The sequence below is a fragment of the Macaca fascicularis genome, chromosome 6, assembly GCF_037993035.2.
Source record: "Macaca fascicularis isolate 582-1 chromosome 6, T2T-MFA8v1.1".
Taxonomy (NCBI): domain Eukaryota; kingdom Metazoa; phylum Chordata; class Mammalia; order Primates; family Cercopithecidae; genus Macaca; species Macaca fascicularis.
In genome coordinates, this window is record NC_088380.1 from 139,723,332 (window position 1) to 139,751,300 (window position 27,969).

A 27,969-nucleotide genomic window follows, 5' to 3' on the forward strand; every position below is an offset into this window, starting at 1 on the left:
GGGATGTCTTCATAAAGAAATTTTCTATGATCTCAATCCAAACGCAGTGGAGTTACAAATGTTGCTGGGTTGATGCTCTTGTAACATGCACTCATCATTGGAAATGATTGTGGAGGAAGGCGAGAGGCCCTTCAACTGCTTCTCCTTTTGTAATGCCTATGATCTGCTTCTCTGAGGCCCATGCCAGCTGGAAAGGGGTGAGTCTGTGTCTGGACGGTGAGCATGGAGGAAAAGGGCAAGAGATCCCTGCCCCGATTCTGCCTGTTACAAAGAGTTCTATATCCTCGCTGTTTTCTAGACTAACTGGCAAGTTAGAATTTGAGGATGCAGATGCAGCCCAACAAGTGCAGATTTCCTATTAGTACCCTCTTCCCCTGGAAGGGAAACATGCGGGGGCGGTCTCTTTTCTGGCCACACTGGTGGTGTGGGTAGGAAGAACCCTGGGCATTAGGGTTGAGGACAGCTTTTCCCTCTGGAGCCAGATGGCCTGGTGCCGGGGCATTGCCCTGCTAGCTGCAGAGCCTGGGGCAGGCTGCTTGCCTCTCTGAGCCTCAGTGACTCTAGCCAGGGTAGCTCCTTCCTAGGGCTATTGGGAAGATTCAAAGAGGGAAGTTTAGCAGAGGGGCTCAGGTAGGTGGGAGTTGCTCACATCTGGATTTTCTAAAATTCCTCTTTGGAGGCTGGTTGGAAGTATGGAAAAGCCTGGCTCCAGGCAGGACTTCCCTTTGATCTTGAGAGCCTGTGCCTAAATCCCTTGCTCACAGAGGCCTTTTGGTGCTGTGTACACTTACAGGAACAGAGCAGAACCTCTTCTGTAATTTTCTTTAGAAAAACTGTACCCCAGAGTGGAGGAAAAACTCCCTCCAAGGCGTATCTTTAAAGCATCCTTAAAGAATCAGAGCATGGAAATAGCAAGAAAGAAAACTTGGCTCTTAAAAGAAACTTTAAGTTAAAAGCCACACACAGGAACTACAGAGCCTCTGAGTGTGCCCGACCCCCAGCTGAATACAGCTGCTTTACGAGGGCTTCACCATTTAATATACTCTCAGAGGCTCTTGCAAAGGCTCTCTCTGCAGTGAGAGGGTTCATAAAGTGGCTTTCTTCCTTGGGTAAGGGTGAATGGGTGCATCTCCAGCATCAGCTTGCAAAAACGAATCACTTCTTTCTGCAGAGAGGTGCTTGATGGTGGATTATAGAAAGGTATAAATAGTGCTACAAGACATTTGGGGTCTTGATGGCTTAGAGACAGGCTTGGTCGTCTGGCAGTGGTAAGTTTATAGAAGATGTTGGGGGCTCTCTGAAGTGAATAGGGATGGGGACTGACCATGCTGGGCTGAGGTCTGCAGTTGAGACCATGGCTCTTATTATTGGGTGGTGGTTTTAGGTAGTGGCAAACCATGGCAATCAGGAAGCCTTGCCTCTTTGTGGGCTCCTCGCACAGATGCTCTGGGGGTTCCTAAAGTATTATGGGCTGTGGTTAGATGGGAATGTGGAATAATGGTGCACTGAAACAATACTTGGCTTTACATTTAGTCTGACTTTGCCAATTCCTACCTGTGTGACATTGGTCAGTGTCTTAATGTCTCTGATCCTTATCTATAACATAGGGGTTAAGACCACTTGGACTAGATTTTTGTGTCTTGCAAGCAGAGGGTGCTCAATTTACCACTACTGTTTCCTTCTTTCCTCTGCTGCCCTTACCTTGAGAATGGGACTTCCTGACCTTTCTGGGCCCCTGAGGGCATTAGGAGCTGGGTGCCTTCACTATAACAGAGTCACTGACCCCAGGCAATGAGGACTAGGCACTGGGTCTGTTTTACTGGACCTTCTCTGTTCCTTCGTGATGGGGTCCAAATTCAGCATAGGAGTAGGGGAGACAGAGAAATGAGTAGGTCCCATGCTGGGCAAAGCTGCCCCTTGCAGGGCTGAGCTGCAGCGGGGAGTGCCTTAGAGGCATCATGGGCCAGTCTCACCTGATGTGGTTGATGATGAGGTTCGTTGGGGGAATGAAGAAGTCGTCCACTCCTGCGAAGGGTGTGCGGATGAGGTGTTGGTCCTGGCCGGCACTGGCTTCTGTGATCACCTACAACACAGAGTGGGAATCCTAGTGAGGGCCCATGCAGGTGGGGGCTGAACCTGGAGACACCTGTATGGTCAGGTGGAGACACCCTGGCAGAGGGGTGCTTGGGAGAGAGATGACTAACCTCAGTATCAGGGAAGAGGCATGAGCAAAGTGGGAGCAGTTCAGGAACATCCTAGAAAGGGGCCTGTTCTTCCTGAAAGAGGAAGTGGTGGGACAGGACTGACTGCCCGGATTGCCCTTGCTCCATGGTTACGCCTGCCTTGCTGCACTTTGTCAGCCACCATGATGGCAGAGTGAGAACCTGAGGGGTGGGGATGGGGTTTCCAAGGGAAGTCCCCGGAATGGAAACATCACTGTGGTTGCTCAGAGACCACCTCCTCTTGCAATGAGGAATCCTACCTTCGCAACATGTAAGCCATGCTAGGGAAAGAGGGAGAGGGCTTTCAATCATGAAAATGTCACGTGGTAGAACTGTCTACTGGGAATTCCTTTTTCTCTGGTGCCAGATGCCTGGGCCAGTTTGTTGGTAGTCTCTGTCGGATGCTGCTCACAGGCGTTCTCTGAGGTACCACTCCAGGATTGACGAAAGACAGTAGACATCCTACGGGATGCCACTCTGAGATGCTGGGCTGTTTAGATGTCTTGCAAACAGAATGCTGGGAAGAGGTCTTGGTCTTACAGAGGAGACTTGCTGTAGAAAGTAAACAATTGGGCCCTGTGCCTTGTACAAATTGGTAGTGACAGAGCACGGCCGCCTCTGTTTCCCTGGAGGTAACCCTTTCTCCCCTGTGGACTCGGCAGGAGGAGAGGAGAGCTTTTCCCCGGTGTGTGTCCCAGCTGCACCCACGTGTCAGGGAGGGCACAATGGCAGCTCCGAGCAGAAGCCAGGTGGTGTGTGAAGTCACATAGGATGAGTGAGTGGTCCGGAGTCCCTGCCATGAAACCCCTGTGGTCAGGCTGGGCAGCCCCTCTGTCAGCTAGTGAGGCCAAGCCAGCCAGCCTGTGTTCTCCTGCCTTCTGCATATGCTCATCAGCCTTCAAGTTCTAGGCCACTGCCCAGACAGCAGCAGACTAGTGGCCCGATGAGGGGCTTGGCCAACTTACAGGCCCTGAGGAGAAGCCCAGACCATCTGTGCAGGAGGAGGCAGATGCTGAGCCCACGAACGGGAAGCTGGGACACTTTTTTGTTTTTTTGAGATCCGTCTCGCTCTGTCACCCAGGCTGGAGTGCAGTGGCGCAATCTCGGCTCACTGCAAGCTCCGCCTCCCGGATTCACGCCATTCTCCTGCCTCAGGCTCCTGAGTAGCTGGGACTACAGGTGCCCGCCACTGTGCCCAGCTAATTTTTTGTATTTTTAGTAGAGACAGGGTTTCACTGTGGTCTCCATCTCCTGACCTTGTGATCCGCCCGCCTCGGCCTCCCAAAGTGCTGGGATTACAGGCGTGAGCCGCCGCGCCCGGCGGGTGAGACACTTTTACTGATCATCTGATCATGATATTGTGGCCATATGTGTAGAAAGAAGGGTCTAGATTTCTGCAGCCTGAGGCTTGGCCTGCAGGGTGAGAGCTGTCTGTGGTGGGAGCTCCTGACTCCCATGGCTGAGAGCTCTAGATGCTTCTACTTTTTAGGAATGGAACTGCCTTCTGGCTTTTACTTTTATGACAAAACAAACAGCACCTGGCCTGCCTCCTCAGGCAGGCTGGAGGCTTGTGTCTTTTTTGGTCTTGCTTTCCTCTGCAGTCGGCAGGCAGAGTGCTGGCTGGAGTGATGCGAGCCATGATTTTCAGGCTTGAGGCAGTCCTCACGTTGCATTAGGTTATTTCTCTGTGATTTTTTAAAAGAGGCCAAATGATTACTTCTATGGCAAGTTCATAAGAAAAAAACTCATAGAAGTGGGTGTTAAGAAAATATCAGCATTAGGAAACTGGATCTTAGAGAGTCTGAAAAGAAAATGCCAGGGAATTCCAAGGAGCCATGCAATCATTGCTTGATATCAGGCCTGTCATTTTAGCTCACAGCAGAGATGGAAAATTACAGGCTGTCATCGGTCAGCATCATTCATGCTTCACTGCTCTGACACCCTATATTCAGAGGTTACTTCATCAAAACGCAGTGCCACGGGCCATTGAACTGATGTGGGCATGTCAGCCTTGTTTCTCTGAGTCACGAGTTCCTCCTTGGCTTTTTCTTGAGTCCTAACACACAGCTGGGCCCACAGTGCCCTAAAGATAACTGTCAAGCCCCTCACATTTGCTGCTGTATGGGCATGGTTCAGGAGATGTATGCGTGTGCCTGAATCTCAGGATATGCCCATCAGTTGGCAGAGTGGGGACAGGAAGGCTGGGCATCTCCCTCAGAGGGGTGTACGAAGCCAGCTGGGAAGTGGCATGTGGAGGGGCGGGAGAACTTGGTATCCAGAGGACAGGCTGGGAGGCAGCTAAAAGCTGGCCTTAGAAAGCGGGTGGGCCAGAGAGTGCTGGGCAGCATCGGAAAAGATGCCAAATGTTCCAAACCTGGGTGCTGAGGAGGGCTTTGGTGGAGGGAGCCTCATTTGTACAAACACGTTCATGTAGTCTTCCCAAAGTGTGTTCAACAATTCCTTCAGTGTTGGATATTTAGAAACAATATTAGGATATTATTTTTAATCTCTTGCAAATACAAACAATGTAGTAACAAACATTGTATTTGTGGGAGACTAAAAATGTCATAGCTCAGTTTTTGTCCACTTCCGTGGTTATGGCCTTTGGAAAAATTCTGAGAAGTTGCTGGATCAAAAATTACTCTTTCACTGGCCAGCCATGGTAGCTCACACCTGTAATCCCAGCACTTTGGGAGGCTGAGGTGGGCAGATCACTTGACGTCAGGAGTTTGAGACCAGCCTGGCCAACATGGTGAAACCCCATCTCTACAGAAAATATAAAAATTAGCTGGGTGTGGTGGCGTGTACCTGTAATCCTAGCTACTGCGGAGGCTGAGGCACAAGAATCGTTTGAACACGGGAAGAGGAGGTTGCAGTGAGCTGAGATTGTGCCACTGCACTCCAGCCTGGGTGCAGAGTGAGATTCTGTCTCAAGTAAATAAATAAATAAATAAAAATAAAAAAATTACTCTTTCAGGCTTTTGGTTCACACTTCCCAATTGCTCACCACAAAGGCTACGCCAGTTGAATTTCCAGGAGCAGTTTTTGTAAGCACTGGTTTCTTTAACCCTAGACCACAGTGGTGAAGGTAGGTTTATTCAAATGATTTCATACTTTTTTAAATGATAATACATATCCTAGTCATTTAGGCAAAGGTAAACTATTGGTTATTGGTTTTGGAGAAGTAGTCTTTATTATATTTAAAGAATTTCCTTCTATTCCTATTTTTAGGCTTTTTATTAAGAATGCCTGCTGTATTTAATTAAATGTCTTTTCAGTATTATTGAAAACATCCTACATTTTTCTCTTTCAATTTGTTGGTGTTATGAATAATATTGACTGATTTCCTGACAGTGAACCATCATTGCATCCTGGGAATGTGTTCCCTGCTTGAGCATTTGCACACATTCCTGGGTTCTATGTCTTTTTCTGTGTGTGTGTGTGTGTGTGTGTGTGTGTGTGTGTGTGTGTGTAGTGGTTATACACCTGCATCTCTCCTGTGAAACTCCCTTTTTAAAATAAATTATCGGCCGGGCGCGGTGGCTCAAGCCTGTAATCCCAGTACTTTGGGAGGCCAAGGTGGGCGGATCACGAGGTCAGGAGATCGAGACCATCCTGGCTAACACGGTGAAACCCCGTCTCTACTAAAAAATACAAAAAACTAGCCGGGCGAGATGGCGGGTGCCTGTAGTCCCAGCTACTCGGGAGGCTGAGGCAGGAGAATGGCGTAAACCCGGGAGGCGGAGCTTGCAGTGAGCTGAGATCCGGTCACTGCACTCCAGCCTGGGTAACACAGCGAGACTCCGTCTCAAAAAAGAAAAAAATAAATAAAAATAAAAGAATAAATTATCCTTGCATAATATTCCTGGATTTGTATGCATCTCTCCTGTGAAACTCCCTTTTTAAAATAAGTTATCCTTGCATAGTATTCCTGGATTTGTATGTTAGACAAGGACATGGGTCCAAGTCATCTCTTGGATCCCAGTCATTCCTATAACCAAAACCAATTCTTCACAATTTATTCATTTAAAAAAAATCACAAGCCATGGGGCTTCAATGCGCTTTATTTTGAATTCAATTAAAAAGAATTTAACGAGTCAACTTTTCCCAAAGAAAACTTTATATTCTATTTTCTTTAGGAGCTCAGTGAATATAAACATTAAGTTTCAATATCAAATCTTTAGAAATACTGTAAAACTATTTAAACAGTGGTAGTTTGCATCTCTTTGTTTGTAATCACTGAGCCCATGAAATTCAAAACCAGACAAATCCTTGTACTACTAAGGATCATAAGCCTGAACTTCTTAAAAAATATCCTCAAAGCTTTGGAATCCAGTAAGAATTAGGAAATGAGTGGGATTCAGAACAACCCGAGCAAAACTAGCGCAACCCCACAAAACGTGTTCAATTTGAGTTTTCATCCTGGACTCTATTTCTAATGGGATGTTAGAATTAAAAACAGAATTCTGCCTCTGTATTTATAAGTGAGATTAGTCTACAGTTTTATTTTTTATACTATTTTAAATCAGGTTTTATAATCACAATTACACTGGCTATTTAAAACAAACTAAGGAACTGTACTATTTCACCCTATGGTCTTGGGATAGTTTAAGTAAAATTATCTATACTTTGAGGACTTGACAAAACTCAGCTGTACATTTTTCTATGGTAGATTTTTCTTTAAAAAATCCATGGTAATTGCTCTAGTTCAAGTTTCTCTTTTTATAAGTCATTTATTTATTAACATTTTGCAAGCATTCACTCATTTCCTCTAGGTTCTAAAATTTGTTGCCTCAGAGTTGCAATGTAGTGTTATTTTTTGAGATAAAATCTCACTCTGTCACCCAGGTTGGAGTGCAGTGACGCGATCTCGGCTCACTGCAACCTCCGCCTCCTGGGTTCAGGCGATTCTCCTGCCTCAGTCCCCTGAGTAGCTGGGATTACAGGCACGCATCACCACACCCAGCTAATTTTTGTATTTTTAGTAGAGACAGGGTTTCACCATGTTGGCCAGGGTGGTCTGGAACTCCTGACCTCAGGTGATTCACCCACTTCGGCCTCCCAAAGTGCTGGGATTATAGGTGTGAACCACTGCGCCTGGCCTATTTTTCAAGTCTTTTCATCCTCCTGTATCTGCAATAAAATTCCCTTTCTCATTCCTCATTTTGTCTATTTTTGTTTGCCTTTTTCTTTATTGGAGTTGTGAAGGATTCATCTTTTTTGTTTTGCTTTCTATTAATTTTAGTCTCTATTCTTTCTTGCCACTTTTGTTCTCTTTCAATTTCTTAAACACCTCCTTTTCAGGCTTTTAAGCCCCAGTAATTAGTTGGTACAGCCTTCTCTATATCCTGTAAATTTTGCTACAAAATAGTCTCTTTTTCATTGCTTTTGAGACCATTGGTAGTTTTCCTTTTAATTTCCTCTTTGATCCAATAGATATATCCAGGAATGTTTTCTTAATTCTCAGAAAATATAGTTTATAACACCTACTTTTACAAAAATTTAAAGTTTCTTTAGTGATATTGTAGACATTAAAAAATTCTATTTGACTGATGAAAGGCTTTCTATATTTTTATTAAAGCAAACTTCTTGTTTATATTCAATTTTCCTCTCATCTTGTCTCCTTTGTATGTACTATTTAAGTATATTTTAAATCAAGCTCTTCTGTGTCAATCACTCTTGTTTTATGTATTTGTTATGTTGTTTGATATAGATCAGCTGTTCAGCACCTACTGTCTCTCAACATGCTTAGTGCTCTTAACCCTAAATTCCACATTGCCTGATGCTACCATGCGTGCATGCTTTTTTGTTCACCTGTCATCACTATTCTCACCCCTTTAAGGGCAACCTTTTATTATCACTTTATGTGTGTTTCTTGGAAAAAATTTATTGCTAGTTTTTAAAACCAATCAGCTCATCTCTGCTTTTAATTGGAGAATTCAGTCATATTTGGTATAATGAGATATTTCTCAACTACCAATTTCAAACAACATTCTCTGTATCCTCTCTTATCCCAAGAAAGTGAGGTTTAAAGTAAGGTTTTGAGTATTTTTACTCCCCCTTTCTGCATACTCCCTACTTTTGTTTATTTTTTGAAACAGGGTCTCACTCTGTCACCCAGGCTGGAGTGCAGTGGCATGATCTTGGCTTACTGCAGCCTCCATCTTCTGGGCTCACGCGATTCTCCTGCCTCAGCCTATCAGGTAGCTAGGACTACAGGTGCGTCATCATGCCTGGCTAATTTTTGTATTTTTTTTTTGTAGATACGTGGTTTTGCTAGGTTGCTCCTGCTGGTCTCCAACTCCTGAGCTCAAGTAATCCTCCTGCCTCAGCCTCCCAAAGTGCTAGGATTACAGGTATGAGCCACTGTAACTGGCTCCTACTCTTTTTACTGAAATAATTTATCTTTAGTTACAGCTTGGTATCAGAATTTCTTTCATTGTCTCTCTCTTAATGCAAATATCCTCACCTAGCACTTATTGCACAGTTCCAGATAGCCTCTCCTCATCCATTTGACTTTTAATTTTAGATCTTCCTCTCCTGGTTCATTACTTGCCACTATCTCTGTCCACCTTGATGTCTCTAATCTGGCTCATCTGATGTTTGTCTAGTATCTTTCCTTAGGTGTGGCCCATGAGTGATGGGCTCCCTGAGTTCCTGCATACCCGTATATCTTTCTTTTGTCCTGACAGGTAAATGATGCCTTGCTTGGGAATAGAACCCTTGGAGCATGTAGATGGGATTCCATGGTCTTCCAGCTCCTGTTGCAGGTGAGAAGTCCACTGTCAATTTGATTAGTTTTCCTTAAAACTTGGAGTTCTGGAACTTTATCACTAGTGAAGGGATGTGTCATTTCTCATCAGTTTAGCCTGGGACTTGTAGATCCCTTTTAATCTACAGGATTAAGTTTCTTCAACTTGAATATTTTATTGGAAACTTATTTAATGTTTGACTCCATTCTAATAGTTATCTTTTCTTTCTAAACTTCTGTTCTTCCCACTTCACGGCTCAACCTCTTTATGGGTTTGCTCTGTGAGTTGAGAGAGCTTTTTTTGTTCTTTATCTTTCAGGCTACTATTTTGGGTCTCAGTAGAAACCATGCATTTTTTTGTTTGTTTGTTTGTTTTGAGACAGAGTCTTGCTCTGCTGCCCAGGCTGGAGTGCAGTAGTGCTATCTTGGCTCACTGCAACCTCTGCCTCCTGGGTTCATGCGATTCTCTTGTCTCAGCCTCCCAAGTAGCTGGGACTACAGGTATGCACCATCGCGCCCAGCTAGTTGCTGTATTTTTAGTAGAGACGGGGTTTCACTATGTTGGCGAGGCTGGTCTCAAACTCCTGACCTCAGGTGATCTGCCCGCCTTGGCCTCCAAAGTGCTGGGATTACAGGTGTGAGTCATCTTGCCTGTTCACATTTTCCAACTCATCTATTGCAGTTTTAAACTGCGAAATCTGTTTTGTTCTTTTTCTGGTGGCCCCTCCCCTTGAATTTTCTGAAGTGCTTTCCTATTTTTTTGTTGTTGGTATTTCTGGCAGCTGTATCTCTTTGGGCTGGTACTCTGTTCTGAGTGACCTTTATTCTGGTGTCCAGGCTCTCTGATAGGTTATTACTACTTTTTGTCAGCTCACCGGGCCCAAGAATGGTTGGTGGCTTCCCCTGTGTGACAGTGGCCTCAGCGTGTAGAAACTGAAGTTGTGAGTGGTGCAGAGGTGCAGGTAGGTGGTCAGTCCCTAGGAGGAAGCATCTCCAGACCCTGGTCTTTCTGCCCTCTTGCCAGTCTTGGTTCCAGAGGGTTCTACAGGGGAGTTAGCTCCATTTGCAGCCCTTCTCACCTAGGGTTCTGAGAGAGAGCGAGAGACCCTAATCTCCAGAAGCATCCATTATTTTTAATGAATTAACTTTTCTCCTGTGCACCTAGAATGGTTCTATGCACCATCTTTGGGAGAATTGAGAAAATAGGCATTCAAATCACTTTTTATAGGGCGCAGTCCTCTTATGGATCCCTGATGGGCAAGGCTGTGCAGGGCATACTCAAATTACTCAAGTCAGGGTTGCTATTGACCTTTCTTGGCTGATGGGGGAAGGGATCCCATGGATCTCTGGAGCCCAAGCTCTACCCAAGGGAGTGCTAGATGTTTGGGCTCCAGAGCCACACTGTGCAGGGTGGACCATAGGCAAATTATAGAACTTTTCTGTACTCTAGCACACTGTAAGCACTTGGTAAGTGGGCTTTTGTTTATGGATATAATTGCTGCTGCTTCTCCTTCTTCACTGGCCAACATGTGCTGCTTGCTTTGACACTATTCTCCAGCCTCCCTTCTAGACCACAGAGCCCCATTCTGTTGGGACCCAGGAACTATTGGCTCAAGAGAGGCAGGATTGTGGGGCTGGATGGGGATTGGGTGCCACGTTCTGATTGTTGTGATGTCAGAATCCTATTCATCATCATTATTGCTGTCTTCAATTGCCTGTGAGGGGCATTGGCCTGAGGCTGTTTCCTACTCTCTTCTTGAGCCTTTATGGATATATTTTGGACAAATGTAATTAGCCACCTGGGGAAGCAGGAGATACTTATTTTATAGGGAGAGAGTTCTTCTCTCTGGAGTGTGGGTATCAGCCTCCATGTGCTCAACATACCTGGAGACTTGGCTGAGACTTGTGCACGTCCCCCCAGCTCAGGACCCACACTTGGTCATGTGACTTGTCATAGGCCAGCTTAGCCGGCAGAGGGTCCACACCTATGGACTTGAAAAAAAAATAGTGACAAGTTGGTCATCATTGTTGTGAAAGCTGACATGATGGTCATTTCTGGGCATTGTATGCATGGGCATCACTCCTGGGTGAGGGGAAAGCCAGTCTAGGAGCCTTGCCAATGGTGCCATTTGGGAACACAGGGCAGAAGCTTCCCCTCTGGCTTTTCTCTTGGAGATACACACACACACACACACACACACACACACACACACACACATACTTCTTTTTCCTTTTTTTTAAGATGGAGTTTTGTTCTTGTTGCCCAGGCTGGGGTGCAATGGTGCAATCTTGGCTCACTGCAACCTCCGCCTCCCAGGCTCAAATGATTCTCCTGCCTCAGCCTCCCAAGTAGCTGGGATTATAGGCATGCACCACCATACCCTGCTAATTTTGTATTCTTAGTAGAGACAGGATTTCTCCATGTTGGTCAGGCTGGTCTTGAACTCCCGATCTCAGGTGACCCAACCCCCTTGGCCTCCCAAAGTGCTCGGATTACAGGTGTGAGCCACTGCACCCAGCCCAGAAGCATAAAATTAGTTGTCAATAATGTTCCTTATTTTCCTGCATGTTTTACTGAAAGGGACCTAGACCAACATGGCAAAAGTCTGAACACAGAGGCTAAGTTTTTCACTCACGAACCAGCTCCAGGGTTCCTTCACTCTTCCTGAAAGTCTTGGACCCTCAGCATCCTTCCCTAGACTACTGTGTGGCCTAGATTCTGGTGAGTTGGCCCTTCCTCCTAGGTCATCTGAGGTGGACTTTGGGATCATCCATTATCACCCCTCTCTATCTTTGTTCTATTCTGGGCATTTTCTATCTTGCACAGCCTTTGACTGGTGCCTCTGGGACTCAGACTATAGCATCAGCAGATGTGCTCTTTTTTAACTGCAGTACTGCTATCCCCGATGATATAGTTTCTCCTGTGGCTCCGTCAAATGAAAGCTGTTTTCTACTTCTTATAATATAGATTATAAGCTCAAAAACTCTGTTCTATAATGCTCATGTCACCAGACTATGGCCTCCCGCTCTTATTCTTGTCACTGGTCAACATTCTAGTCACTCCCTTTGCTCACTGTCTTCCTCTCTACCATTTACTTGGTCACTAACTTTGGTGCCTTCAATCCATGTGGAAGATGCATCCAAAGCCCTCCTTTCTTAGTTCCTTCTTGGTTTCAACGATCTTTTCCTCCTCCCCACCTCAGCCACCATAACTTATACTTTGTTTTATTTCACCCACCCATATTCTAGTATTCTAGTCTTTCCAATGTGGGGGAGAAAAACCGCATCATCTCTGCCTCCATTGGCCAAAACTTTTGTAAAGAAGTAAGCATTTCTCCTTAACTCACTTTCACCAAGTTTCTGAATTCATGCCAAATTCAGAGATCATTTTGTAATCCTATTTGACATTTCAGTAAGATTCCATATGATTAAACCCTTACATACCCTTCCTTACATCAGGTGGCCTCCCAACTTCCTGGCTTCTCCTCTTCATTCTGACTTCATCTTTGACTGTCTTCTCTCTACCTCCTTTTACTGGAATGCCATGGCTTCTAATAACTCCCTATACTCTGATGACTCTAGAATTCATTCGTCTGTTGATGATCTCAACCTAATGTATACAGAATTGAACTCCTGATTTTTCCCACCCTGCTGAAATATATCTCTTCTCCACTCATCACCATCTTTGAAGTCTCCCTTTACTATCTTGCTTTAATTAAAAACCCTTGTCTCCTGAGCCTTAAGTAGAAGCTGTTTTTATTTTCTAGACTTTACATACCCCAAGTCCTTTGTAGCCTCCAGCTACCTATATTTGTTCCTGTCAGCTTCTCTTTATTCACCAAAGGCTTTGGCACCTGACACTGTCTTCCTCTACCCAAAGCTTCCTAATCCATCAGTAACAATACCATCTTGACAACACATTCTCTTCCAGCTATCCTGTTAGTTTTCCCTCTTTATAGGAAAACTTCTCTCAAGTTTGGACTTTAGCTATTCTCTCTCCTTTCTGCTTAACCTTCTCCCATTGGATTTCATTCTCTCATTCTGAGGTGGTATGGAGCAGGAGTCTGGAGAACTTAAACCAAAAATCATTTAAATTCAGGACAGAATTTTTTACAGTCTCAATGCACTGAGCAGCAAGGCTATGGCAGGCAAGAGATCTGATCCTGGCGAACAATCCCTAGGATTAGGGGCAAATCAGAGGCAGGCTGAGCCCTAGCCCTACAGAAGCTGCAACTCAGTCTGTATTCTCTCTGCCTAGCAGAGGAAAGTGTAATTTTCTATATAGAGTGTTTGCCATTAAAAGCTTTATTAGAAACAGAAGACAGATTGATAGAACATACCCAAATTGAAGCAGAAAGAGACATGTGGGACTCAATGGAAAGTCCTAACTTTTCTTTTTTTTTTTTTTTCTGAGACGGAGTCTCACTCTGTTTCCCAGGCTGGAGTGCAGTGGCACAATCTTGGCTCATTGCAAGCTCTGCCTCCTGGGTTCACGCCATTCTCCTGCCTCAGCCTCCCGAGTAGCTGAGACTACAGGCGCCTGCCACCACGCCTGGCTAATTTTTTTTTTGTATTTTTAGTAGAGATGGGGTTTCACTGTGTAGCCAGGATGGTCTCAATTTCCTGACCTCATGATCCGCCTGCCTCAGCCTCCCAAAGTGTTGGGATTACAGGCGTGAGCCACCGCGCCCTGCCTAACTTTTCTTTTAAACAGAGTTCCTAAAGAAATGAGAGAGAACGAGGCAGCAGAATATTTGAAAAAATAATGGCTGATCTTATTTCAATCTTTTGAAAGATATCAATATACATATTCAAGAAATATACATATTCTTTGTAAATCCCAAATCATAATAAACACAAAGAATACCATATGTACACACATGATAAACTGCTAAAGACCACAGAGAAAAATCTGGAAAGTAGAGAAAAATGATACAGCACCTTTAAAATAGCAAAAATAAGACAGTTGACCTATCAACAAAAATAACTGAAGATAATGAAACGATAGCTTGAAATGCTGAAAGAAAAGAATTGCCAACATAGAATTCTGTACTCAGTGAAAATTCTATACTCAGTGAAGAATAGAAAGTAAAGATATTTGTTTTTTTTTTCTTTTTTTGAGACGGAGCCTCCCTGTGTCACCCAGGCTGGTGCAATATCGGCTCACTGCAATCTCTGCCTCCCAGGTTCAAGCGATTCTCCTGCCACTGCAATCTCTGCCTCCCAGGTTCAAGCGATTCTCCTGCCTCACCCTCCCTAGTAGCTGGGATTACAGGCCTGCACCACCATGCCCGGCTAATTTTTGTATTTTTAGTAGAGATGGGCTTCACCATGTTGGCGAGGCTGCTCTCAAACTCCTGACCTCAGGTGATCCACCTGCCCCGGCCTCCCAAAGTGCTGGGATTACAGGAATGAGCCACCGCACCTGGCCTGAGAAATAGAAAGTAAAGATATTTGAAAAGAAAAACTGTGAGAATCTGTTTCCAACAGATCTTCAAGCAAAGTTGGTGTTAGACCTATTCAGGAACTAATGGCAAATGTGTGGGTGAATATAAATTAATATCCTGTGGGGTTAAATTACATATACAGTTAAAATTCATTACCACTACAGTGCAAAAGTAAGGGGCAGGAGGGTGGAAGGAGTTGAAGTGTTTCATGGTTCTAGCATTATTGGAGATATTAAGTAACAATTTGTATGAGACTGTATTGATGCAATGATGCATGTTATAATCATAACGATGTTAACAAGAGTGCATCATCAACAACAGAATAATAAAAATGTTTGACAAATCCACAAGAAAGCAAAAAGGAGAAAAAAGCAACATAAACAGGTAGGTCAAATAACAAAAGTAACATAGTAGATAAAAATCAATAATATAATTAATTACATTAAACATAAATGGATCAAATACTCCAAGTAAAAGACTAAGATGATTAAATTAGATAAAAACTCAACTACACATGGCTTTATAGAAGAGGACCTTAAGTATAATGACCCAGAAAGGTTGAAAGTTAAAAAGATGGAAACATTATACCATTAGAACACTAATTAAAATAAATCTGATTTAGCTACACTAGTGTTAGACAATAGATTTTCAGGCAAGCAGCATTACCAGAGATAAAGAGGGATATTTTATAAAAATAAAAGGAAAATGATATAATTTCAAAGCAAAAATGGATAGAACTTTGAGAAATAAAGTACAACCATAGTGGAAGATGTTAATACACCTCTCTGCAGCTGATGGACTAAGCGGACAAGAAAATCCCCAAGGATAGAAGATCTGAACAAGACAATGAACCAAGTAGATATAATTGACACATATATAGAATACCATATCTAACATCAAAATGCACATTCTTTTAAAGTGCACATGGAACATTTACCAAAATTGATCATAAGCTCAGTCATAAAACAAGCTTCAATAAATCTCAAAGGATTGAAATTATTCAGAGTATGTTCTCCGGCCAGGGGAATCAATAACAGAGACAGCTGCAACATGTCCCATTATATTTGCCAAGAGAAACACGACCCTGGCTACTTCCAACTTTCTTCATATAACAAGCCTTTACTGGGGAAACTGAGCATTGTTGAAAATATACAACTCTGTGCACTGGTCTCACTTTAAATTTATACCCACAATTCTTAAGTGGGCCCTCATTGTTGCCCAGCAGTCCTATCATATTTGCCTGGCCAATTCTGTCTCATGTTCAACTTTTATCTCTCTCTTCAAACCTCCAGGCTTGACTGAGAAAAAGCAACTCAAAAAAAAGTTCATCTAACTACCACCCATTGCATCACCTATTTGTACTTGTGCCTGTACTTGTAAGATATTCCATTTCCTCCTGTTATAATGAAAGAATGTGATTTTATCTGGGGCTAGATCTCCACTTGTGTGCTTTGGATTTCATTGACTCCTGCCTACAGTCAATGTAGGATGAGGATGCAGGAAAGAAGAACTGTGGGAATAGTTATTGTCAGTAGCATACAATGTTGTAATGTCATCGACTTTAAAAAAGTTATTTTGGCATTCCCTTCCAGGCATTGCCTCATTTCCTTACATTTACTCACCTTTACAGCAAAACCCTTCCATATGATTGCCTGTATTCACCATCTCCATTTCCTCACCTACAATTCTAACCAGCAGGCTTGCATTCCACCATCATTCGATCTGTTCCTGCCAAGGTGATCCACAACTCTATGGTACCATATCCAGTGGTCAGTCCTCAGTCTTTATAACATGCACATGCTCATCACAGCATAACTCTCCCTTGAAACACACTCTTCTTTTAGCTTTAAGAATATCTCTTTCTCCTAATTTTCTTCCTATCTTTCAGATTACTCCTCCTTGGTTTCCTTTGTTGGTTTCTTCTCTCCTTACTAATCTTTAAATCTTGGAGTACCTCAGGCCTCCAACCTTGACCTCTTCTCTGTCTATACCACCTCTTGATGATTTCATCCAGTTTTCTGGATTAATACAGTTCATATGGTGACGATACCCAAATCGATATCTCTAGCTTAGGCCTCTCCTTTGACTCCAGACCTGTTTATCTAACTGCTACTTGACTTCTCTACTTACACATCTAACAGTATTTTAAACTTAAATCACCCCCCAATCTGCTCCCTGCCTTGCCCGAAGTCTCTTCTATTGTAGTGTATTAGTTTCATATTGCTGCAGTAACCAATTACTAGAGATTTGATGGCTCAAAACAAATCTCTTACAGTTCTGGAGACCAGAAAGCCAAAATCAATGGAAACCAGTGCTCCTTCTAGAGGCTCTAGGGGAGATTATGGTTCCATGCCTTTTTCCAGTCTCCAGAGCTGCATTTCTTGTATCCCTTGGCTTCTGGCCCCTTCATCCCATCTTCAAAGCCAGCAATTCAGCATCTTGTTTCAGTTTTCACATTACCTTTTTCATCTATGCAGTCAAATTTTTCTTTGCCTCCCTCTTATAAGGACATTTGTGATTGCATTTAGGGCCCATCCAGGTAATCCAGGATAATCTCATTTAAAAATCCTTAATTTAAACACATCTGCAAAGTCCCTTTTGCTATATAAGGTGACATCCATAGGTTCTGCAGATTTGGATATGGACATCTTGGGGGCTATTATTTAGCCTACCACACATTGTAAATGGCATCACCCTTCTACAGTTGCTTAAGTTAAAAGACAACTTAAATCCTTTTTCTCTCAAGCCTTATATTATCTGTCAGAAAGAATCTATCAGTCTTTCAGGCTTCATGGTTAAAATACGTCAAGAAACTAATCATTTCTCACCACCCCTACTGCCGTTGTCATCTCTTGCCTGGATTACATCAGACCAGATCCCTGCTCCATCTTCCTGTTCTTTTGAGACAGAGTCTCGCTCTGTTGCCCAGGCTGGAGTGCAGTGGCGTGATCTCGGCTCACTGCAGCCTCCACCTCCCAGGTTCAAGTGATTCTCCTGCCTCAGCCTCCCGAGTTGCTAGGATTACAGGTACCCGCAACCACACCTGGCTATTTTTTTTTTGTAGTTTTAGTAGAGACGGGGTTTCCCCACCTTGGCCAGGCTGGTCTCGAACTCCTGACCTTAGGTGATCCGCCCACCTCAGCCTCCCAAAGTGCTGGGATTATAGGTGTGAGCCACCACACCCGGTCCCTGTTTGTTAACACATCCACCAGGTTGTTTCTTTAAAGATCTAAGTCAGATTGGATCAATCCCCTGATGAAAGCCCTTCTGCAACTTTCTCACTGAAATGTCCTCACTTTGGGTTTTGTTCTAGCTCCTGACTGGCCTCTGAGGCCCTGTGTGAGTGGGCCCTTGCATGGCCTGACTTCATCCTCCCACTCTACCCCCTCACCACTCTGCCTGCTATCAGAGTCTCAGTTCCACCTGGCATCTCATTCACCTTGAGGGAGAAGGCCAATTGAAAATAGTCTTCCAGTTCCTCTTTTGCTTTGAACCCGGATTTTCATAGTCCTTATTACTTACAGTTCTCTAAAATTCTCATTTATGGTCTGTTCCCCAACTAGAATAGGAATTCTAGGGACATTATTGCTCATTCATGGCTGTTTCCCTACATAGTAGACAATCAATACTTATTGAATAATTACACATGAATCTTTCCCCCCTTTAGTCTGACCGGTTGGCACAGGAGCTGGGGAGTATGCAGAAAGCAAAGAAGAATGTGGCAAGCTGTGCCCCAGAATTTGAAGTTTTCCTCACTCCATTAAAGAGGTGTACCTGTAGGACTTTCTGGGCTCGGATGTCAACCACAAGGACTCTGCTCAGTGCTGGCTGGGCCACATAGATGTACCGGTTCCGGACGTTGACTGCAGATGCCCACTGGCAGGGCTGGGTTGCATTTTTTTCTCTTTGAGGACAGATTTCTTCCTGCAAAAGAGATAGGCTGTCATATATCTTCTTAATTGCCCTTTCCCTCCAACATCTCTAGGTACCCTCTCCCCTGATTCTCCTCTGTGCCTTTTTTCCCCTCTCAGAATCCTTTGGATCCATAGAACAGAGCACTCAAGCCCTCCCACATCACCAACTTCTCACTTAACATTCCTTTAATTTTTGGGGGCTAAAACTCCCTTTGCACCCGCTCAGTTAGCAGCTTCCAGGTCCATGTTCTTCTATTCTGTATGCTACCTTCTCCCTCTCCTCATCCTCATTTTAAAAACTTCTGTTCATGGCCAAACTTCTGAAAGAGTTGCCTATACTCTTTCTCCACTTCCCACCTGTCGCATGCTCCTTAACACTCTGGCTCTAGTCCTCAGAGTTGACATTTTCTCCCAGAGGTCAACATGGACTCCTTACTTATTACGTTAAACCCGTGTTGACTCGCCCTCTGTTCCCTGTCCTCCATCCTCCCTTGGTGGCTGATCCTCTGTTGCTGGACTCTGCTCAGTGTGCTGATCTCTATATGCTAGCATGTCCAGGGTTCTTTCTTGTTTCTTTCTTCTCTAAAATCCACCCCCTTGTTACTCTCATTGAAACCTATGGCTTTAAACACAGTCTATGTGCTCACAATTCATACCCAATTCATACCTTTAGCTCAGGCCTCTTCCCCAGACTCCAGACTTGAATAACCAACTGCCTAGCTCCACTTGGTTGTTCAAAATCAACTCTTAATTTTACTTCCTAATCTTGCTCATTCTACTGAAAATCTGGCAATTGTGCTATTTTACTTCCATAGGCCAAACCTTACAATCTAGTGAAAGGCCATCCTTGATGCCTCTAACCTCAGGCCCCATCCAATGTCTCACAAGTCATTTCAGCTTTACCTTCACAATATATCCAGAAATAGGCTTTGACCATTTCTGCTTCATCACTCTGGCTCAAGCCACGCTACCTGCCACTCAGGTGACTGCTATAGCATCTGGATATGCTCCTGGGTTCCACCATAGCCTCCCAACCTGTTCTTGACACAGCAGCCACAGGGATCGTTATAAAATGAAAGTCAGATCATGTGACTCGTCTTTCTCAATTCCCCCTCTCTCCCAATAACATTCTTTCTTGCTCAGAATAAAATCCCAAGTCTTTCCTACAAGGCCCTCTACGTTTGGTCTCCTGCTTTTCTCTTTCCCGCCCCACTCCACGCCATGGGCATGTTCAGCATTCCTCAGTCATGCTGCTCTCCTGCACCAGGGCTTTTGCCTTGGCTGTTCCTTTTGCTTGGAATATTCTTCCCCAGATATCTACAGGGTTTATTCTCTCATTTCCTTCAGGTCTCTGCTTAGTGTCACCTTATTGGGAGGTCTTCTCTGACCTCATCTATCTCAGCTCTCCTTCCACCCTTACTCTCTTACCGGCTGCATTTTTCATTTACCACTTGAGTTTCTGCATTCATTTGTCTAGCTGCGCACAGCCTTTCCTCCTTCGCTAGATTGTAAGTTCCTTGAGGGCAGGTCTTTGGTTCACTGCTGTATAATTGGCACCTAGTACAGTGCCTGGCACAGAGTCAGTGCTTAAAATGTATTTGTTGACAGAATAAATGAGTGAAAAAGGGGACCTTCTTTTCACTTGTCTTACATGATATACGGTCTCATGGTTTTCCTCATGACTGTGGCCCAACTCTGTCTCAATCTTCTTTGTGTTTCTTGTTAGTCTGCCTGTCCCTGAACTGTTGGTGACCCCAGGGTTCTGTTCTAAATGCCCATCTCAAATCACTTGTGCCCGCCCTTGTCTGTCCCATTTGGCCAACACTCACATGCTAATGGCACCCAGATCTGTCTTTATCTCAGAACCTTCTTCTCCAGCTCCTGCTTAGTTCTCTCATGCCACCCCCATTTCTCTCCTAGGTGACTGCAATAGCATTGAAGCCAGTCTCTCTCCTTTTGCTCTTGTTCTCATATTTAATCCTTACATAACCCCAATTTGCCTATGAGACACCTGCGGCTTAGAAAGGCTAGGTAACTTTTCTAAAGCTACTTAGTCTACAGAGGTGGGATTTGAACCCAGGTCTACCTGACTCTGAAGCCCATGTTCTTATCTGTGACATCACACTGCTTCTTTCTGGAAAATGGAGACATCTAAGCCAGCAGAGAGGCCTGACGTGGGATGCACCAGTCTCCTACTCACCAGCCCTTCAGGAAGAGGCTTGTCCCATCGTAACTCTCGTTAGGTGTTTGAGCAGTTTCTAGATGCAAAAATCGTTCTTTGGGATTGTTCCCCAGCTCACCATACTCTTATGTTGCCTGAAACACCTTCAGGACCTCTGTGTCTTGTATCTAGCTTCTTATCCAGGAAAACTGAATCCCGGTTAGGATTTGAGAGAGTCCCTCCAAGTTACAGGTTAGGTTATTACAAATGTATGAGAAATGTGTGCCAATGTGATGGAGTGCAATTATTTAAACCTAATTGCTAGAACTCTTTCTAACTGGTTTCATAGCTGTTATTAATATATGGAAGGAACATTGATGGGAAATAACACTTCTAAAAAATAATTAACTCAAATTAAACAGCCTGGAAAACAGCTTTTCCCAAAGCCACAAATGTGAGAAATGGAACAGCCTGAGATATACCAATAGCCAGCACAGCAATGCTTTAGGAACTTGCCTGGGCCAAGCCCACTTCCTCCATGGGCTCCAAGTCCATAACTATTCACTGAGTGGATTGTGCACAGTTATTGTGTACAACTGAGGACACACTGTGTGTATCCTCAAGGGGAAGGCATATGGGGGCTTGACATGACCCTTTGGGCTTCAACACTATAGTCCTATCCTCAAGGAGCTCAGAGTATCCCACAAGGCCAAGTGGGAAACAAGCCAGAGGAACAGAGGCCTGGTGTGGGGCTATAGCCCTGGGGCAGGCCTCCTAAGGCTATCCCGGAAGGGCTTTCCTGGATCCGCTATCAGCATCATCTCTCCTGCCTCTGCCCACTGAATGTTCCATTGTTATTTTCTACCTGGCCTTAGTTTCCTGAAGGCCACTGAGAAAACACCTGTTTGGCAGCTGTCTGTTCACATTGCTCTCTCCATCATTTGACTATGAATTTCTGGAGGCCAGGAACCCATTTGTACCGCCTGGGCCTCACCTGAGGCTCAGTGCAGAGAAGTGGCTTCTGGATGAAGGAATGAGAGTTGTAAATTCTCGGCCTCCTCTATTGCTCTCTTAGCCTGGGAAAAAATTTGAAACCACACCACATACAGCAAATGGAATTTTAGAAATCAAATGGCATGCCTGGTTAAAGATGGACTTTTAGGATTTTGCCTGTGTATGATGTAGAAGCCGCCCCAGGCACAGATACTTACATAGCTCATGAAAATCTTTTCCGTGGGTTTGAGGTGCCTCTGGATCTCACAGTCCACAGGATGGATGACGATGATGCCGTCGTCGGAGAAGACATAGAACATGTTTCCCACGCTGAGGCCTGGGAGGAGCAAATGGAATGGGCATGCCCCTCCAAGCAGTTGGCCCCTGGGCAGGGTCACACGCAGCATTGAACACACAAGAAACCGGCCACGTGGATGCATCTGGTGCAGGCACGAGATGCAATTCCTGGTCAGGGTGGGGTAGAATGAGCAGCCAGCTCGTAGCTGGATGGGTGCAGAGAGGGCCCCCAGGACTATGAATCAGTAAAGCATGTCACAGGCTGCGTACAGCTGCCCTAAGTCATCTAGGGTTGGCCACAGGTTTTCAGATAAAAGCCTTGGCTTTCACATGCATTTGACATTTCCTGTTCTGAAAGGGAAAGCCTCCCTTGATTGTTCATTATGTACTAGTCACATCAGGATGGCTCAGTGGATGCCAAAGTAGCAAAGGCTTTCATTTGATTTTTTAAACCCGTGTATGTACAGTGTCACTTCCTGGAATGTGGAGTCCTAAGAATGCTGCCCTTTGCCCAAACTTTGTCCTGGCTGTGCTGGCCAACCCCTCTTTCCAGACAGCTTACTCTGACTTCTGCCCCCGTCCCCGCCACCCTTGTTTCTCTGTGGCAGCCCGTGCCAGGCAGCAGAGCCTACACTCCAGTCATGCCCCCCTGCCAGCCCTGACCCCGGCCCAGGGCTATGGCTGTCTGCGGAGAGGGTCTAAGCAAACTGGCCGAGAAGGGGCCTTGGGACCAGTTAGCTCAGCCTCCTTATTTTAAAGACAAACTGAGGTCCAAGGAGGGAAAGGGGCTTGTCTGAGGCCACCCGTCTCTGTGCCAGAGCTGGGGCTAGATCCTGGGCCCTGCCTTCTGGCCTCTGTCCCTCATTCTGTCTCTATAAAGGGGAAACAAGGTAAAAAGAGATGTAAGCTCTAGAGTGTTCCTTCCCTCTTTCCTTCTCCCTGTTTTTCTGTCTCCTCATTTCTCTCTCCCCTTTCCCTTTCTTTCTTCATTTCTTTTAAATCTAGAACATTAAGATCTCTATAAATTCTAGGGTAAACATGTAGAAAAATCTCTTTTCTAGTTGTTTTTTTTTTTTTTTTTTTTTTTTAAGCATGCTGAAAAAACTGGTATGCTGGTTTAATGGACTATCTGGGCAAGTTTTTAGTGAGTTAGAAAACAATAACACAGGAATCACTGTTTTACTTTTTTCCAACAACTCTGCAGGCAGTTTTCTGGGCCTTAGGTCCTTGGCAACCCAGAGGCATTAATGTGGGTGGTCCTTGCTGTTGAACAAGGGGCTGACTCTATGATAACCCGCAGCCGCCTCCAGCGTCTGTGCTGAGTCAGGCTCTGGGCAGGAGGGCTCCTGCCAGCAGAAGCAGCTGGAAGCCAGCCTCTCAGAAGCTGCGAACACCAGGGAGTACCCAGCATAGCTCTCCATAAGCAATCCCTGGGGAATCTGGGGCACTGGGCAGCCTATTTCTCGAAAGCCAGATGAAGCTCACCTCCTGCCAAGAGTCTGGTCTTAGCTCCACAGCATCTTGGTGTTTGGAGCCAGCACTCCAGCACACACCTGCTCTGACCCCATCTCTCTCACCCACAAGAGGAACTTCTCTTCTGTCCTCTTTCATCTGGCAAACTACTTCCACTCAAACCTAGGGGCCAGAGGGGGTCCAAAGTCCCCGCTAAGCCACAAACTCCAGGAACAGCCACCCACGGCTGCTTGGAAAATTGGTAGCTGGAAGAACCAACATAAGACTGAAAGCATAATAGAGCCCACATGGGGTTTGTGGCTATAGCTACATGCCGGGCTGAGTGCAGTGCCTCGGCCTTGCTCACAGTCGGCCCTGGAATATGAGGCTCAACAAACAGTCATTCAACAAATAATTGACTTCACGGGATACCCAGCTGCCTGATCCAGCTCCCTGGAAGCTGCCTGAGTGTAGCTTCTGCTAACAGGGCCTGAAGGAGCTGTTTTTGCTTTTGTCTGTTCTCATCTCATTTCTCCTATTGAGACTTAAGTGTCCCCTGAGGCCTGCTGGCTTCTTCATTTTGGCTCCCTATCCCTATTTCCGGACCTCGACTTTCAGGAGTGAAGGGTACAAGCATCTAGCTACCCAGGCAGGATGGAATTTGTTCACTGCTCAATTGTTCAATATACCTACCAACCCTATGCCCCAAGGCGGCTGTGGGTCTTTAGTGGGCACTTGGGTCTTTACAGCTGATTTCACATCCCACAGGGCCTCTTGCATTCTTGGCAGGTCTCTACTTCTGAAACTTGAGACCCTTTGTAGTAACCTCCCCTTAGCAAAACACCACCTCTTAAACACTTGAGTGACTGTGCATCTCAACCTAGGTGCTGCTCGTTCAGCAGCCGTGAGAGCCTAAGGGACCGCCGTGATCAGCGACTGTTGCTATTGACAGCAGTTCCTCATTTTCTGGGCTCTGCCTTTGTTTTGTTCCCAGACTTATCATGTCAGCTTTAGTGCCTGACGTTCAGGGAATTGTTCTGAGTATGTGTCTGCATTCATATGCCAGACTGCAGGTAACACCGTGTGAAGTTCTTGAGGAAAAAATGAGATGGGAAATGTCTTGGTTTTCAAACAGGGAGATTTTGTGCTTAACCCATCAATCACAGGGTACCTCCTGCTGCTGCCCACTGAGCTAGAGAATGAGTTGCCACAAGGGGATCTGGACTCTTATCTGTTTGTGGGGACAGGGACCCGGGCACGTATCTGTACCCCACACAGTGACTCAGGCTCTGCCACCAGCTCCCACACGTGCCCACTATATTTTGAGTCATATGAAATTGTCAATATTAGACCACTATGATGCACAAAAATGGCAATTTCATATGGCTCAACTTACTAAAGATTTGCTTGATAAATATATTTCTGAAAATCTATACATTTAAAAATATACATTGGCAGAAATTATGGCAGCTTTTGTCCTCAAAGCATATTTCCTTAATCAAAGCATATTTAAGGTACAGTGACTATCTAGTAGAGATCGACAACTTTTTTTGTCATTTTTAAACCACACAAGATAAGCAAAGCACTAAATCCAACACCAGTCAGCTACTGGAAAAACATTTAAGGCCCACATCTGACCAGGAACCCCTGCCAACTGTTCTGCTTCAGCGGAGGTTACAAGCCACTTTCAATGAAAGCTTTGCATTTAAAAATTTCTCATTAAAGACATGAGTACATTTTAAATTTGATTCAATGCATATGCCACTTGAACTTGACACTGACTTCCTGCTCCCATACTTGTAGGGCTGCTTTGCGTGTGGGAAACCTGATGGCAGTTCACGGAAAGATGGCCCATCACAGAACCACACACACATGATCACAAGCAGGACGCAAAACAATGAAGCTTGGTACCTTCCTCTCGCCACAGGATGTTTGCAACTGGAGCAGCAGAGAATGAGGAAAGCAGGAATGTGAGGGAGGAAAGGAAAAAGAATAAAGCAGTATCAAACTTTTACTGTAGTGATTCCATTTATGAAGATCCTGGTACCTAGTCCATCACTTACAGAATCTGCATTGCCCTAGGAACAGTATCTTGGGGGAAGCTCTGGACAAGAACAAATGCTTTCAGGTCTCCAGACACTTTTGATTCCTAAGTAAATCTTTGAAATCATGCCCCAGGACCACAAAAGCTAATGGAATTTCTCACATTCTATGGATGATCAAGAGTAAGCAACATCTCTCCCAGATTTCCTGGACTACCACCAGGAGAAGTGACTTTCAGCTAGGATTCTCCTAGGATGACCATGTGAAATACTTCTGATTATCTACTTTGATGAAAGTGGCTTAAGCCTGGAGACTTTGACCATGATCAACACCCACGTCTATGAAATCACACCTGCAGGCCTACCTGGGGAGCAGTGGTTATGAGGAGAGCACACCGATGGGCCGGATCCCTAGCGTAAAGGCTACCACACTCCCAAAGGTGTGCATGTGTGCACAGGCCAGGTTCTGAGCCACTGTGGGACATCAGTACCTGGTGGGCGGATAGTGTAACTGATTTTGTGGATGAAGGGCAGAGGTTCAGGGCATACAGCAAGTAAAAAGCAGAGCTGGGACTCCACTATTTGGGTTTCCTTGTGTTCCCGGGCTCTGTCTGCTGTCCAGGGAGTCTCCCTGTCTGTTTTCAGAGCTGTCTAGGTTGCCAGGGAAGGCCTGCTCACCTCTGGGTGCCCTCTGATTCCAGCTTTATGCATAGAGGGATATGAAGTCCCTGTCTTCACGGACTCATGGTTGGCAGCTGTGGCCCTGGTCAACTGGTGCCCTCCTTTGCCACCCAACACCCCTCAGCCAGCTCAGAAGCATAAATGCAAGTGTCGACTCACGGGTCTTTCTAGCTGAGTCTTCAATGAAGAGCGAGGAGATATCTTCATCCACGCCCACTTCATTTTTGGCAATGCAGGTGTATGCCCCTGTGTCTTCATACCGAACACTGCTGATGTGGAGTTCGCTCCCATTGGCTGCAGAAAGGACAGTGCTCAGGGTGGACTGCTCAGCTGGAGACGCCCTCACTTTCCTTTATGGGGCTATGAGAGTGTTAGGGCTGCCCAGCCCTTGGGCAACCAGCAGCCCTGATCATATGCCTAGGAAGGGCTGGCACATCTGAAATGCACTGAGGGTGAGCTGGACCCGAGTGACAGCTTCTCATTATTGCTCTCAGAAAGCTCAAAAAGACCTGTGTGAGCCCAGATAACAGGGAAATTTGGGAGCCATCTGTTCATTCCTAACCTGTCTGACTTAGAAACAAATTATACTTCTCATTTCCATTCCTGGCGTCTCAGCTGGATTTGAATGGGAATATCACATAGATGTCTACCAAGGGCAGTTCTTACCTAAAAGGGAGAGCTGTTTAGACATCTGAGTTGAGACATCCACGCCGTTTTTCAGCCAAGTGATTCTGGGCATGGGAATGCCCTCGGCATGGCATCTCAGGCTGGCCGCCACTCCGGGCTCCTGTGCCTGGCTCTCTGGATAGACGCGGATGACTGGCGGCACTGTGGGTGAGAGTCAGTGCTGGTGAGAAAGAGATGGCCCTGACCTGGACTTGGGCCTGTGGTCCAACCTGAGACCCTGCTCCAGAGGGGGTGAACCCAAGAGGTGACTGGAGTTCTGTGTTTAACCAGCTTACAATAATCCTGTCTAGCAACTCTAGCTCTAAAAGAAAGGGCTGTAAAATGGATTGCAGACAATAAACATGTCAGACTTTGTACCCTATGACTCATGGCTTTCATCATTATTCTAAATACGATCAGAAGGCCATCCAAATATTTAATGCTGTTCAGCTGCTACATGTAAAGAGCAGTAGCCACTGAAATTTATTTCTGAATAAAATGAATAAAATTTAGATATATTCCCTTTCTGTTATCAGAAAGCCATTGGATAGGGGTTAATTTCTTGCAGGAAATGTATTACAAAACACTTATGGCACTGACTGGCAGGGCCTCTGTTCTGGGGAAGTCCATTCATTTTCCAGTGGATCATTTTCATTTCTCCACTTCTCAACCCCCGGAGCATGGGTGAAAGGCCAGGTGTGCCCTCCTCAGCTTGAAGTGACTCAGCCATGGGCCCTGGCAGTCAAGTTCAGGGTTGGGGGTGTGACCCTGCCCACTCACCAGACAAGCATGGGTGGGCAAGGCTCCACACCCTCCACAGAGCTCTGGCCCTACCCAGTGTGGCTGTGGGGAGGGACTTGGAAGAAGCAACGAGGGTCCTCCCTCCTACCCCTAGCTTTGGGTCCAGGAAATAAGTATCATTTTTAGTGGAATTGAGGGTTCTTCATTAGCTATACCTTTTACTTTACACACTTTCAAAAAGGATTTGTGACATGTAAACATACCTGCATATTAAACTAAACTAAACTAAACACACTGCCCCTGGAGATGGGGGAGACGGATTCTTCTTGAAGTGGACAGCTACATTTTCCTAGAGTCATCTGGACTGTTGTTCAGTATAAGAAAGCATCTAGTACTTTAGAACTGAGATTTTTTTTTGGTTTTTCTTGGGACCAGAGCATAGAACAAATTGGTACTTATGTAGAAACAGGCAATGGTGTGGATCCCGGGACCTGAGTGGGGTAGAATTTTTGTGACTCATGTGGGGCGGGCAGAGGATAAAAGAAAAACTCCACTGCCTCACTGTGAGAAATGAACTCTGTAGCTCCTGTCACAACTCCTCA

At 45.1% G+C, this 27,969-nt stretch overlaps 1 protein-coding gene and 1 long non-coding RNA gene across 9 annotated transcripts in view; one reads left to right on the forward strand and one right to left on the reverse strand.

The window, feature by feature from the left end:
- LOC123574041 (uncharacterized) lies at window positions 1-27,003 on the forward strand. Its single transcript, XR_006698861.3, has 4 exons — window positions 1-197; window positions 8,486-8,578; window positions 8,915-8,992; window positions 25,041-27,003. It is a non-coding gene; the product is annotated as an uncharacterized lncRNA (long non-coding RNA).
- The window catches only part of FSTL4 (follistatin like 4), a 412,351-nt gene that overhangs the window by 3,484 nt on the left and 380,898 nt on the right, over window positions 1-27,969 (reverse strand). For 4 of the 8 annotated variants that reach the window (XM_065546741.2, XM_005557764.5, XM_073994230.1 and 1 more), the window contains 7 exons: window positions 26,627-26,788; window positions 26,120-26,254; window positions 25,149-25,175; window positions 21,707-21,825; window positions 18,195-18,344; window positions 10,858-10,965; window positions 1,974-2,083 (listed from right to left, as the gene is read on the reverse strand). In XM_065546741.2, the coding sequence (XP_065402813.1) occupies window positions 1,974-2,083; window positions 10,858-10,965; window positions 18,195-18,344; window positions 21,707-21,825; window positions 25,149-25,175; window positions 26,120-26,254; window positions 26,627-26,788 (811 nt within the window). The remainder of the gene's footprint in view (window positions 1-1,973; window positions 2,084-10,857; window positions 10,966-18,194; window positions 18,345-21,706; window positions 21,826-25,148; window positions 25,176-26,119; window positions 26,255-26,626; window positions 26,789-27,969) is intronic. The other 4 variants (XM_005557765.5, XM_073994232.1, XM_073994233.1 and 1 more) reach the window with 2 other exon arrangements.